The 14,731-nt window shown below is 36.2% G+C and overlaps 2 protein-coding genes across 2 annotated transcripts; one reads left to right on the forward strand and one right to left on the reverse strand.

The window, feature by feature from the left end:
- Nucleotides 1-4,245: 4,245 nt before the first annotated feature.
- On the forward strand, nucleotides 4,246-7,824 carry LOC133675735 (phosphatidylinositol 4-kinase gamma 3-like). The gene is made up of 3 exons (XM_062097200.1): nucleotides 4,246-4,454; nucleotides 4,982-6,638; nucleotides 7,191-7,824. The coding sequence occupies exons 2-3, from the start codon at nucleotides 5,262-5,264 to the stop codon at nucleotides 7,566-7,568; spliced, it is 1,755 nt and encodes a 584-aa protein (XP_061953184.1). The 5' UTR covers nucleotides 4,246-4,454; nucleotides 4,982-5,261; the 3' UTR covers nucleotides 7,569-7,824.
- A 1,938-nt stretch (nucleotides 7,825-9,762) lies between these two features.
- Nucleotides 9,763-14,055, reverse strand: LOC133675734 (probable pectinesterase/pectinesterase inhibitor 34). The gene is made up of 3 exons (XM_062097199.1): nucleotides 12,528-14,055; nucleotides 12,043-12,179; nucleotides 9,763-10,696 (listed from the first exon to the last, which is right to left on the reverse strand). Exons 1-3 carry the CDS (start codon nucleotides 13,505-13,507, stop codon nucleotides 9,999-10,001), a joined length of 1,815 nt encoding a protein of 604 aa, XP_061953183.1. The 5' UTR covers nucleotides 13,508-14,055; the 3' UTR covers nucleotides 9,763-9,998.
- Between the last annotated feature and the right edge of the window lie 676 nt (nucleotides 14,056-14,731).

Consider the following 14,731-nt stretch of genomic DNA (forward strand, 5'->3'; position numbering starts at 1 on the left):
TTCTGCACTATTTTCTTGGTTAGCTAAAGTACTTTTAAATCTTAAATTTCAACTACAATGTTTTTCTCTCAATAAAAGTCATTTTTGAATGAGTTTATATATGTGTGAATTGAGACACCGTCCTCTATCAAGATTAACTCTTGACACGCAAGCAATTCTTTTGAGATTTTACCTAATGATATCATGCATGGCATGCCTATAAAGAAAGAACTTTAATATTTTTCCAAAAATAAGATAACTAAATATGAAATAAATGATTATAACAATATTATTTCATTTAGAAACATAATTAAGATTAATTAAACAAATTTAAATAGCTAATAACGGAATTAGGGGAAATTTTTTACCTTAAGCCTCTTCTTTTCCTTTCGAACTACAAGGAAAAAATAAAAACAAAATCATCTTAATCAACCCTTTAATCTTTATATATATATATATAAAGAAACTTGAAGTCGGTTCCTGATCATTAGCTAGGTCGGCAAATATAGCATTTAGAAAATCTTAGTTGAGCCCTAGGGTACATAAATTCTGGCCCTTCAATCCTACATCTATTGCCTTCTCTTTCCCACGAAATCCTCTGGAAATAATCCTAGCAAACGCCATGGAAAAAGGAAAAAAGTAATGGTTGTTCATCATCTCTTGCCTTAAGATACGTAAATTTATATATGTACGATCGCATTCTCTCAAGATTGCCTGTCAAGTCCTTATCGGATTCGAGTCTGTATCCAGACACTGGCTTTCTCTCATCACGAAACCTAAATTTATAATCGCCCATCAAGACCTTTCCACCAAACGCCCCTCTCTTTTATATTCACTGATTCCCATAAGAATTTATCCCCTCGAATATCGTTTCTCCGCCGTACACAGAAACCATAACTTCCCATCCTGTTCGAATTCCACGATGCATGAAGGACAGTGCTGCATTCAGAGAAAGAATTACTTAACAAATCCATAGCAGGTTCTTGTGGCGGTTTGATTTGTATAAAACTTTTATGCTACAAGGACTTGGAGTATGTGCTGTGGAATCCTGCTACCAGACGGATCAAGCGAATCAAATTGCCCCAACAGGCGCGTGCGTATTTTGTCAGAAGGGTTTGGGTGTAGTAGTGAGATAAATGATTATAAGATGGTGAGAATTGGTCTTTTCTATCGTTTTCCGAGTTCTGATTCTGATGATGATTCTGGTGATAGGAGGGAACGAAGGAGGCTGGATCCTGTTATTTGAACTCTACTGTTCTATTGGAGAACATATAATTCCTGGAGAGTAGTTGAGGATTGGGGGATGGGTTAGTAATGTAGTCTTAAAATCTAAGATATATAAATATTATGTTATTTAGTGTTTGAAATAATGATTAATTACTATATTCATATACTTAGATTTCTTCTTTTTAGATTAAGGAAACACAGGTTTATGGTAAAAATTTGAATACTTGTTAAAACATTTTCAATGTGGAAGATTTAAAAACCCTATAATGATAAAATTAATATATTTATGAGAAAAACAATAAATGATTTAAAAAAACTTTAAATTTAAGAAAAAAAGATTTGTTCTTAAGTTTTAAGATGATTAATGTACTAAAATCTATATAAGTTTATTTTAAGAGATAAAAAAATTCTGAACTCTTACCTAAATAATTCAGGGGTATCGACGACATCAATGAAAGGCAAATATCTTATACATATCATTAATGAAATAATAAATATGGTAGGTCTCTTAATAAATTTTATATATACTTATGAGTATTGAAAAATCATTATATCAATTATGAATAACTCATATAATTATCTTAGATTGAGAGGCATGATGGTTTATCATGTCTTCAATATTTTTAATTTAAAGCATCGTCTAGGATCAAGTATATAATATTAAAATTTGGTGATGGTTGAATCCAAATGCTTTGGGTTAGTTATATTTGACTGATTGCTATGTCTAACTAGATTCTTTAGGTGTAACAAGTTTGCAAGATCTATTTTACCCTAATCTTGGCAGATTGTCAAGCCTAAATTATTTGGGCTTGAAATAAATCTACACTACTTTTTGGATCTAAAATGTTTATCAAACTTGTTTTGTTTTTAAAATTTTTTGTATTTATAAAAAATCTATAACAAAAAATATTACTCATCAATACGCAATGTTCTTTTAGCAATCAAGTGTCTTTAAAGAGTGATATTTATTAGATGTCTAGGCACAAGATTGATAAGAAGTTTATCCTTGTGTTTAACTTATAAACCAAACAAAATCATATTATTATTATTATTATTATTATTATTATAATAGATGTTTATATTGGAAAAAAAAAAGAGAAGAGTAAAAGCTTGCCTCTTATGTTAATTGCTTAACATGCTAGTTAATTCACCATCTTCCCTTTTCTTATAAAGTAATCATTAATGGTTACCAAGTAATCTAAAATTCCCCACCTTCGAGCAAACCATTTAATCTCTAATGCCCCATTAATTTCTTAGCAGTTATAATTAGTGCATCCCAAATGTTTTGACACCAAAGTTTTATGAATTATATAATTTCACAAACTATATCATATACATTGCAAGAGAAGAAGTGTATCAATCACATCTTAAATATATATAATTAATTTGATTCCATATTTTTTTTCCGCTTAATTATGAAAAAAATAATTTAAACTCAAGATATTTTTAAAATTTTCATGATTGATATGTTCTTTAATTATGAAAAAAAAATCTAAACTCGAGAGATATTTTAATGCCTGTTTAATATTATAATAATTTTTATTTTTCAAATTATTTTTGGTATGAAATATAAAAGGCAACAAGTTTTATCCTAAATAGCACCGCCCTTAATCATTCTTGGTAATGTAATTATGATATTACGATAACAAAAAGTCCGTTGACCAAAACAAATGACCTCTCCGAAGATAGCTAATAGAGTCATAACTCTGAGGTGGCAAGTTTTCATTGGGTAATCGACGTGTAAGCCGTATAATTTATACACTAGATGATGACTGTTTGTGTCAATCCGCTAAAAAAATCTTGGACACCAGGTTGGATTCAAAGACACGCCGTTTCCCGTCAAGTTTAACGGTGTGGGTCCTTACCTTCAATATCAGCCAGGCACCAACGTTTACCTAGTTAATTACCATAATAGCCTTCGTTACTGAGTAGAAAATTCAAAATTGTGCTCTTGAACCGTGTAGGGACGAGTACTTAAATACTCTACTCAATGGTTTGGTTTTGAAGTCCACTAGCTTTGAATTACCTGTAAATTTCTTATAAGAAAAAAAATTGGAGATGGGTTTAGTATAATTATAATATCCAATTTAAAGCTTGAGTTAAAATTATTTAAGGAAAAATAAAATAATATCAATTTAAAATTTTCTTTTAAATAATATTGTTTTCTTAAAAAACAGGTTTAAAGTAAAATATTTCCCAAACTAAGATGGTTTATTGAAGTATGATATCAATATATTAAAATGATTTGAAAAAATAAAAAAATTAATTTTAAATAATATTTTTTTAAATTTTTTTTAAGCGTGTTTGGAAGTGTAGTTGTGGTTGTTTTTTAAAGTGATTTTCACTCGGAAATGTATCAAAATAATCTATATTTTTTATTTTTTAAAAATTATTTTTGATATTAGCATATCAAAATGATTTGAAAATACTAAAAAAAAATATTAATTTGAAGCCAAGAAAAAAATAAAATAAATTTAAATTTTTTCAAAAATATTTTTAGAACGTAAAAATAAATATGCAACAAATAAAAAATTTAAAATCTTATTTAATTTTTTTTATATTAGAAGAGATTTAACGATTAAGTGTTTATCTAGAACGTAAGAATTTAATTAATCCTTAATATCAATATTAATTAACTAATATGCAAACTAACTAAGATTTTTATAAATTTAAAATTTATTTATTTATATAATAAGTTTCTTATGATAGCAAAAACAAATCTTAAATTAATTAATTTATAAATTCATTTCACGGATTAGTTTCTTATAATAAGTATTTTATTGGCCGATTCATTTTCTTATTATCACGACTCCTAACTTCTTCTTTTTTTAAGTTGGAATTAATCTCTTCAATCAAATCCTTTTTACCGACCATAATCCAAAATTAAAACCATCATGAATTCTAGGGGACAAATTCCAGCTAATCAAATTTAAAAAATAAAGTACAAATTAAGTACATTTAATTTAAAACGTTAACTCCGTTAACTTCCTTAAACTTTCGTCACAAGCCAACGTCTTCACTATAAATAACTTACACAGCTCCAAACATTGGTCACCTCTCTCTCTCTCTAGAAAGTTTCTGAAGAACGAAAGCACAGAGAGCAAATTAATTAAAAGGAAAAAAGGAGGATTTAATTTTCAAAATCAAGAGACGAGAAAATGACGCGAAAAAAATTCAAAAAAATTAAATTTCTCCTTTTCTCCTTCCTCTGATCCTCGTCATTTCACCTTCGATTTCAGCTTCTTCAGGTAATAATTTTTTGAATTTCTTATTTGATTTTTGGAATTTTTTTTATGAATTTCGATTCGATTTTTGTATGTTTATTAGGTTTTTTTTTGGTTACTGAGAAAGTGTGAAGAAAATGAACGAATTAGGAATGGAAAATGAGTTCTGAACTGATCTTGTTATGTTATGATCGTGTTTTGAATTATCTGTTTGGTTACTGAGAAAATGCAAGTGAAAGAAATTAAAGAAACTCGAATATCAAGATTTGAGAAATTTAACTACTACACCGCATTTGACTTTTTAGGTTATTAGGAAATTGAGAAAAGAAAGATTTTTTTTTGTTCTTTTGTTTAATATTTTATTTTGATTGCAAAGGTTATTCTTTGATTCATGATTCAAAAATTAGGAAATTGAGAAACTAAAGATTCATTTTATATATATAGGATTTGATATTGCTATTTGAATGGAGCTAAGTAGTTAGGGTTTTTAGGATTTGATGAGGATATAAGATTTTTTAGTTTCTGATTGGAGATATTGTTGTTTCTTGCAGAGATACATTGGAGCGATTGGTGAAAGTTTTCATCTTTCATAGGAAAAGAATCCTGTGATAGGACCACCCTATCAAAACCTTTAGCGTGAATGCTTTTGGAGTGTTTCTTTGGGTTTTGATGCGTCTCTGCCCAGATTTTAGTGGAAGCATGGGGGTTTTGGTTCTTGGATTTGCACTTGGTTTGGACGTTTTGAATGAATTTGGGGTTTCTTATAGAATTTAGGATTTTGGTGCTTTATATTAGTGTAAGAAGCCAGGATTTAGATTGGTAAGATTAACAATGTCGATGGCTAGTGTAGCTCTTAGTCCTGTGCATGATGAGTCTTTAGATTCTCATCGCAATTTCCCTTGGCTGTGTGGTCTGCACTCTAGCGACTCTATTGTAATTTTTCTTGCTGTTGGGAGATCAATCATTCCATTGCAAGTTATGGAGTCAGATTCGATTGCTTCGGTGAAGCTGAGGATTCAAGCTTCCAAAGGTTTTTTTGTGAAGAAGCAAAAATTAGTTTTTGAGGGGAGGGAACTAGCACGGGGCAATTCTCAAGTGAGAGATTATGGTGTTGCAGATGGAAAAGTACTGCATTTGGTGGTCAGGCTTCCGAATCTCCAAGCTATAACGGTTGGGACTGTTTGTGGGAAAGTGTACAAGTTTCATGTTGATAGGGGTAGAAGTGTGGGCTATGTTAAGAAGCAGTTAGCTAAGAGAGGGGAAGGTTTAGTTCTTGTTGATCAAGAACTGGTATGTGATGGTGAGGAGCTTGAAGACCAGAGGCTCATTACTGATATTTGCAAAAGTAATGATGCTGTGATTCACCTGCTCATCCGCAAATCAGCCAGAGTAAGGGGAAATCCTGTTGAGAACGATTTTGAATTGTCTATTGAGGCATTGGATTTGAATGAGAAGAAAGCTGACTGTGTAGGAGAGCACCAACAGGGTGCTTTTTCTATGGGATGTAGGGTTATAGAGAGGAAACCACTATTACGAGAATTCCTCCTGGAACCTCTAATTGTCAATTCCAAAATCCAACTGCCATTAGTTATCAGAGAGCTATTAAAGTCTACTTTCAATGGGTTGGAGAGGGGCAATGAACCAATTCGATCTTCTGAGGGATCTGGGGGAGCTTATTTCATGCAAGATTCATCTGGTCAGAAATATGTTTCTATCTTTAAACCAATTGATGAGGAGCCAATGGCTGTAAATAATCCTCAGGGGCTACCCTTGTCAATTGATGGTGAGGGATTGAAGAGAGGCACAAGAGTAGGAGAAGGTGCACTGCGGGAAGTTGCAGCTTACATCTTGGATCATCCAAAGAGTGGACCACGCTCATTTTCTGGTGAGGAGAGAGGCTTTGCTGGGGTTCCACCCACAGCAATGGTCAAGTGCCTCCACAGAGGATTCAATCATCCCGATGGTTATGAATTTGATTCCAAGAATATCAAAATTGGTTCATTGCAGATGTTCATGGAGAATAATGGAAGTTGTGAAGATAGGGGCCCTAGTTCTTTCCCTGTTGCTGAGGTGCACAAAATCTCTGTGTTGGACATTAGATTGGCCAATGCAGATAGGCATGCTGGGAACATATTGGTCAGTAAAGATAGTGAACATGGCCAGATTGTGCTTATTCCAATTGATCATGGCTACTGCTTTCCTACAAATGTAAGTTTTACCTTTCTGCCTGTCTTGTTGTTTTTAACTGTTTCATTCTGTTTTGCCACTTTATGTTCTGTTGATGTGCGTTGGTGTTAATTCTGCTTCTCTTGATTTCTCTTGTGCACTGTGCATTTTTAACAGCCTTCAGCTCTCGTTGATTTTTAGGGAACATATGCTTGTGATACTTTTCATGCTTTTTTCTCATAAATTGTCTTCTCATGTAAATTCCTGCAGTTTCCATTTAACAATTTACTTGCACATCTACCATTTTTTATCTTGTAACTCTTGTCTTCTTTAGGGCTTCTGACTGTTGAGGAATGAACTAGTTGCAAACTACATTAATTTATCACTATTGTTCCTCTATGACTGGCTTTTCACATTTGGGCATCGCTTGGCCAAAAGTTTATTGATCAGATTTTCTTTTTAAGAAAGATAAACTGCTTAGTTTGTCAGATGTACTGCCTGGCATGCTTTCCGCACTCTAATATCTCAAACTTAATTGTTAGTGCTTTCAAGTTCATTTTAATTACTTCTGAAATTTGCTTCATTTCACTGCAGTTTGAGGATTGCACATTTGACTGGCTTTACTGGCCTCAGGCTCAAAAACCGTACTCTCATGACACTGTTGAGTACATCAAAGCTCTGGATGCTGAGCAGGATATTGCACTTCTCAGGTTTCATGGGTGGGATATGCCACCCGAGTGTGCTCGCACCCTCTGTATCTCCACAATGCTCCTGAAGAAGGGAGCAGAGAGAGGTCTTACTCCCTTTGCCATTGGAAGCATCATGTGCAGGGAAACAATGAGGAAGGAATCTGTGATTGAGCAGATTGTGCAAGAAGCTCAGGATGCTGTTCTCCCAGGAAGCGGTGAGGCTACCTTCCTTGAAGCAGTATCACTAATCATGGATCGTCATCTTGATAAGCTGTCCTCGTGAGTCCAGAATATAACTTGTAGATATGTTACTTATGTGCATTAGCTATCATGCCCATGCATGGAGTATGAATGATGGGACTTTATCCATATTTTACTGGTCTTTGGTTCTGCGCAAACCGCGACTGGTTGCCGGAACTTGCGGGCCCCATCATGTTGTTCATGCACCTGATCTTGTGCAGCAACCCTCTTCTCTTGTGCTTGTCCTTTACCCTCTCCATTGATTGGAAATAGCTCTCAACAACAATTCACCTTTAAAATGTGTGTTTATTTTTTTTTAATTTCATTTCACCTTTAAAATGCGTCGTATTGGGTTATTATCACTTCAGGCACGGACTCTTTCAGTAAATGGGTGGGTAGCACAAAAATGGGTAGATTGTTCAAGGATAGTGGGCAACTTGACAGGATAAGACCATCCAATCACAGCTGGCCTGGCACAGCGTGCAGGTTTGTTGACTCAAAACAACATAAAGCCAAAAACCTACTCGGCGCTCTTGACGTGAATGCTATCTGTCCAGTTTAACATAACATTATTTGCATCGTTGTCTACCTTTTTCAGAAGGTAGATATGAAGGCGGTATAGGAAAATCTCACTTCGATCGATTACATATAGGAGCAAAATCCAGAGATGAGTTAGGTTTCAAGGATTGAACCAAAAAAGAGAGGAGAGAAGGTGAGAAGAGTTCAAAGACTTGGGAGGTCTTATGTTCTTTTGTACGTGAAGCAAGATAACACGGCGGGTCATTGCAAGAACTCATGAGAGGGGAAAGTCTGAAGACTTGGAAAGTTATTGAATGACTTGATATGGTACACAAGGAGTAGGTCATGGGTTGGGTAAGTAATTAATTTGAATAAATCAAAATGTGATGTCATTTTAGTTTTTTATATATATACAAGTTAAAGTGATTTTTGTTTTATTTTTTCTCAATTCATGCGTGGATTAACTTGTTTAATCGTGTGAGTTTGATTGAATTAATTCTCTCTCATTTTTTTAAAAGAGTTAAATTAATGTTTTTAAACACACTTAAAGATGAGATGGGACTAAACTAGTCTATAAGAGGTATGCATAAATCTAATCATGGAATTGAACTTGATATAGTTTTATTTTTCTGACTTGTGCACGCTAAACACCAATATAAGAGAAGTTGTGTTAGTTCATGGTCATAGTTGTTAAATTTGGGTTGAGATTTTATTTGGTTTAATTACGGGGTCCAACTTGAATTAATAACATTTTTTTTAAGTTCTTTCTTGAAGTTGTCCGGGTGGAATTTCAGTCGAGTTTGACTAGACTTGCATAAACATCACATATAACCGAGTCAACCTATTGGACTGAGTCCGAACCGGTTCGAATGACCCATTGGATTGAAAAGTAGATAGTACTTTGATTTAATTTGCATGTTGTTTGTAGTTTGTACAGTCTGAGGGTTTAAGAATTCCTCAAGCTGTGAGTATATCAGAACAGCTTCATAGTTGTTCTATGCCTGTAGACTTTTCTGCTATTTAGTGCGTCAGTCGGGTCACAAAATCCAAATAGTGTCATAAAGAAAAGCAAGAACAACAGGATGGTATCTCTCTTGAGAGCTAAGACAGGAAAGGCAAACAAAAGAATTAAAAAACAGAGGAAGTGGGCCATCTCGCAAGCTCAACTTGTCAAGGACAGTGTTAATGAGTCACCTGATTTTTGAACCCACCAGGATGATGATCATGCACCAGTCCACCACCCAGACCCCAGTGGTGTCGGTGGTAGGGCAGGTTTTGGGTTGGAACCTTTGTGCCTCGTCGTACTTGGGCTTAGTCTTGATGACCAGAAGACCACAATAATGTGAGTAGGTTTGCGCATTCATATTTGTCACCGCCACGGCGCCACCAGTAGATTCAATATATAGATCCGTAGCCTCACGTCCTCCCAAGTGTTGAAAAGAGTAAAGGCACTGCCACCAACTCACCAGGCACAAGAAACCATTGTCGAAGGGTCAAATAATAAATCATTCATTATCTTGTCCACGTATTTCCATTCATGCCTTCAGAAATCATGCCCTGCCCCCGCCATGGTTAAAACTTAGGGTTCTTACTTGGAAACACGAGTTTACAATTATGAACATGTTGTCAGATTTAGAAAAAAAGCAAAAGATTTACCTAGAAGAGAGAAAATAAAGGCCTGTAGAAAACTCCATGATCTTGAAAGGCTAGAAGAGAGAGAGCATTTAATCATTGACTTTCTATATAGCACTTATAATAACGAGTTACAACTGTAAAGGAAGGAACAATATAGGCTGTTGAAAATGGTTATTACACTACGAGAAAAAAAAAAGAAAAAATCGAACAGAGAAACTAACACTTGCAGGCGTACAATTGCAATTAATTAGAGTAGAAAAGCCTATACCCATTTTATGGCAATTCAAAAACACTTGCATATATGATACAGAAATGTCATTTAAAGTGAGAGGCCAGCTAAAAATGACACCCCGGTAGAAGGCAACCAAGATGATCCATAAATGAACTGTGCCACGGTGAATTTACTTGCTTCGATGGTCGATGTAACGACCCGGTAGCCAGGCCATTTAACCCTTTGCCCGACTGCCCCACCGGGTCCGTAGTTCATGTATTCACCATAGTATAATGTGTCGAGTGCAAATGTTGTGTTCCATTCTAGCCACCCTCTTGGATGAACATGATCGCCTATGTATGATAACATGTACACAGTTCTAGAGTACAGCTTCCATGGACGGCCGAGAAATGTCGGGAAGCTGCCTTTCAACGGTGTGAGGTCTGAAGTGGCAAGGATCCTGCAAGCGTGGATTGATATGCCTGTATTTTGATTAGGGTCCTTACGATTTTGGGCAGTGATGGTGTTTTTTTGGAAGGCCATCGGTTTCCTGGCGTATATGCTGCAGTTCTGAAACACAACTGCAGCATTGCCAAATATGAAATCTACAGTTCCATAGATGTCACATTCCCTGAAGAATTGGCGATTTGAATGCACATAAAGGGTGTCTTGGTAGCCAATGATGTTGCACCTGTAGACCACAGCATGGTCTGCACCGACTCGAAGAGCCACTGCTTGGTGCTTGGCTGGACCCGCCCAATTCTCAAATGTCATGTCTCGAGCAATAAAACCAGCTCCTGTTGCAGCTGTAGAGTTGAAACAGACAAGGAATAATAAGATAAACAAGCCAGCATATCTTAAAGAAAGATGTGTAGAGAAGAAAATGGCGAAACCACTGTGTGATTAATCGTTGCTTTCATTATCTAATGATCAAAGATTGATACATTCAATGCCACTGCCAAGAGCATACCTATTAATCATGTGATGCTCATGACCCACCACCAATAATATGACACTACTCTTGCCTTTAAATTGTATCCATCAGTTGAATTTGGTCAATATTATGCATGAGGAGCTATTAATATTTAAAATAAACAGAGAGCCGTGTCCATGATTTTGCAGCTGGAATGAACCGTCTAGTTCTATTTTTTTCTTTTTTTTAAAAAAAAAATATTGAACTATTAGTCTGCTAAAAATCAACTTTCGAAGTGAAAAGGCTCTAGCTCAATATCACAGGTAAAACTTCCAATCAAATTAAAGCTTCTTTGTCCATTCATCTGTACTTCTATTAATCCATGTAAATTCCACTAATTTCATCTATAGTATAAAATTAATGGTCCACACATGCTAATGGACCCACTGAAAGGCAAGTGCTAGACAAAATTATTAAACTCGGTCCGATCCGACAGGTTAATATATTGTTTGAGGATCTATCCCACATTGGATTTCATGTTGAGTCAAGTGGGAGTTCAGAACAAATGAGACCCGGTTTGATTTAAAAAAAAAACTTAGATTATTCTAAATCAACCCGGTTTGGCCGGAATCTAAAACCAAGTTAAAAACCAGACCAAGTTTAACAACACTAGTTGCAAGGGATGTGTATAGCCGAGGCAATTGCAAAAGGTGAACCTAATAGTAGAAGATCAAAGCTTATTTCTCCAAGGTAAATATTCTGGCTAGAAAGATCACATCGGATGCTCTAGCAGTCAAAGAAACTAGAATTAACAAATAAAAAAAGATGGATGAACTTTTATCCTATCTTTTTTTTATTCGGCAAAAGAACTTACTACTGGTGTTAATGTCACAAAAGTTTAAAAAAGGCCACTTTATCATCTGATAAAAAATGGAATAAAAAGGACTCTGATCTGCAAGCATTGTCAAGAGTATAAAAAAAAACAGAGGGCTTTCACGTGCCACTTGGACAACTAGTTTATGACCCACAGCCATTCTTTTCAGCTAAAAGCCTAGAGGTAAATGCAAGCCCTAAGTAAACACAAAAAGCTTGCGCTGTCCAAACTGTGTTTCACATGAAAAAACGCGTTTCAACATAATACTTGGTGCAAACTATTTCACGTGAACGCGGTTTGCACCGCAGGGGCTAATTTAAAACAATACCAGATTAAAAGAGAAGGTGATTAAAAAGAGGATTTACCAAAGGATGCTGTATGGAATGTGGTAAGGTTGTTAAAAACACTCTTGCCTCCTGAGATTATAGTCTTTCCCTTCCCATCTCCGATGAACATTAAATTCCATTTCTTCCTCCCAACTTTCAAGTTATTCTCTTCGTACCTGAGAAAAAAAAAAAAAAAAAACTTTTCACATCTTACTCAGTAGATTAAGGTTTCAATTATCAGATCATTTCTCTAACATCATGAAACAATGCATGATGAACTCATTTCTCTGAAAAAGAAAAATCATGAAAAGGGCAAACACTCATCAATGGTATTTTTTCACATAATCATAGCTTCATGCATGATTGCGGATTTGTTTTTTTAAAAAAAACAAAAAGTCAGTTCCTCCAAAATTGTAGGGGTATTTATGTCCTTCACTCGTAAAAAAGCAACGGTAAAAAATAAGAATACGAACCAAAAGCCCAGGAACTTTCAAAAAGTGGTTAATTTTTTTACCGAACTTTACCTTCCTGCCCTCACGTAAATTACAGTTCGCCGAGTACTATACTCAGGCGCCTTTTTTATCGCCTCGGATATTGTCTTGCACGTTCCATTCCCATCTCCCGACACGATAATATCGGCATGTATCGCCGGTACTGGCACATCCAGTAATTTCCTGTCTCTCCTCCCTAACCATCTCGGGAAATTCTCCTCATACGATATGTCTTCATTCTCCGTCAGTAGTCTCCTCTTATTCTGTACCGGCACTCCTGAGAAGTCGTCTCCATTTGCCGATGAGAATATTGCCAAACAATTACTGACCAGCTCCGTCAAATCCTTCAACCTCCCCGTCATCTGATTCTTGACAGCTCCGTTAACTCCATCGAATCCCTCCGAGCACGTGTCCTGGTTCGTCAACGCCGCGCTCAGCCACGTGACTACATCAGCCGGCGATCCGCCGCCAGTTCCCCCGCCGTGGGATGGTGCGACGGTGGAAAGAGAGCGAGAGAGAGCGTCTATGGAGTCATCCAGTAGCTCGAGGCAATCATCAAATGCTGACCGTACACGTGTCTCCATATTGACATAGGAGATTGCCGAGGATAGGTACAGAGCTTTGCTGAAGTGTTGCAGAGTCATGTTGAAGGAAATGTGAACCAAGTCTGACTCGGACGCACTGACTGAGCCGGGGAAGTCGAGGAGCGAGCTGACACAGAGATTAGGGAAGCGAGTTTTGCTGCAGGTCTTGGAGATGGCCTGGGTCGGTTTCCGGTGAGTAAGACTGCTCGGGCCGGGCTGACCCGATGCCTTGGTCCGAATCCCGAGGAGGAGCGCGGCCGTGGCCGAAGCAGCGATCAATGCGATGGAGAAGATGGCAAGGAAGATGATTCTCTTTTTTCTCGTTGGGGAAACCCGTGACGTGGCAAGTTGTGGCTCGTTGATGTTAAATGAAGTACCGGATCCTTCTCCCGGATCGGATTCTGTTGGCCCGAGCCTCCCAAAATCCATTTTAGCTTCCTAAAATCTATATAGCAAGGCAAAGCGAGAGCGCCTAGCTAGAAACACGAGAGAGAATGTGAGTCTCTTTTAATGAACAAAGATACACCAAGGACCCTTTTGCAAGAACTGAAAATTCGAGGTCTAATCTAGGCACAAACACAAGATTACATGTATCTATTATACGGAGAAACGCGGGGTTTTCTTAAGAAGAAGAGAAGTGGGGTTTGCTTACAAGGAAAAATGGAGGTCAAATATGGAGGAATGTGTGTGTTTTTTGCATAGGAAGATGGGTTCCGTGCGTACATAAATATAGTGGTAAGGAGGTGGGGATGCGAGGGAGGGAGGGAGGGAGAGAGGTTGGTGTGGAGTCTATGTCTAAGGAATTAGCTGGCTTCTACTTCCCACTTCTCACTTCATGCCCATTGTTTGTGTTCTAGAGAGTGTGTTTGTGCTTTTTTTGTATGTCATGCAAGGCTACTTTTTTTGCTTGTTGTTTCCATTTTTTTCTATTTTGTTTGCTTGCTATCTTTTCATTTTGTTTATTCATGAGGATTAGGGAGATGGGAGGAGAGAAGGGGCGATCCAAGGTGGGTTTGGATCGTTGATGCCATTAGAGAGGAGATTAGATCCTTAACCTTTAAGATTGAGAGATCCCTTCTCTACAATTGTATACTATTTTTCCTGTTTTTTTAAGAATCTGTAATGTATTTATTACAAGGAACAAAAGACACGTACACTGAGCTTTCTTACATGCGTGGAATCCATGTAGTGAACAGGACAATTTGGGTGATTATGTGTCTTCTTGGGAATTTTGCAATATTTAACGGTAAAGCTTGAATTATGCTTCTCTTGAGTCCAATCCCATGACGCTCACCTTCTTTAATGTCCAAAAGAAAAATCATTTGTAGTCCCTCTAGTTATTAGATTTGGTTGGATCCAACCTCTGCTTTAAATTAGGTTAGACCACCCTCTTTGTTTCGTCCAAAATTCAATACAAATTGAGCACTTGGACCGATTCCATAGATGATAACATAATCAAATGAAGAGATTCAGACCAACATCTCGAGAATAGTTTTATATTAATGTTCTAAGATGCAAGTCATTTCAATTTAAAATTTATGTAAGTCCACAATTATATTGTTTTAAATTGTTAATTTAATTATAAAAAGTATATAATAGGATTCAAATTCATGATCACTTGATCAAAGAGGCTTCATGATACAAACGGAAACT

Source organism: Populus nigra, chromosome 16 (assembly GCF_951802175.1).
Source record: "Populus nigra chromosome 16, ddPopNigr1.1, whole genome shotgun sequence".
In the NCBI taxonomy this organism is placed as follows: domain Eukaryota; kingdom Viridiplantae; phylum Streptophyta; class Magnoliopsida; order Malpighiales; family Salicaceae; genus Populus; species Populus nigra.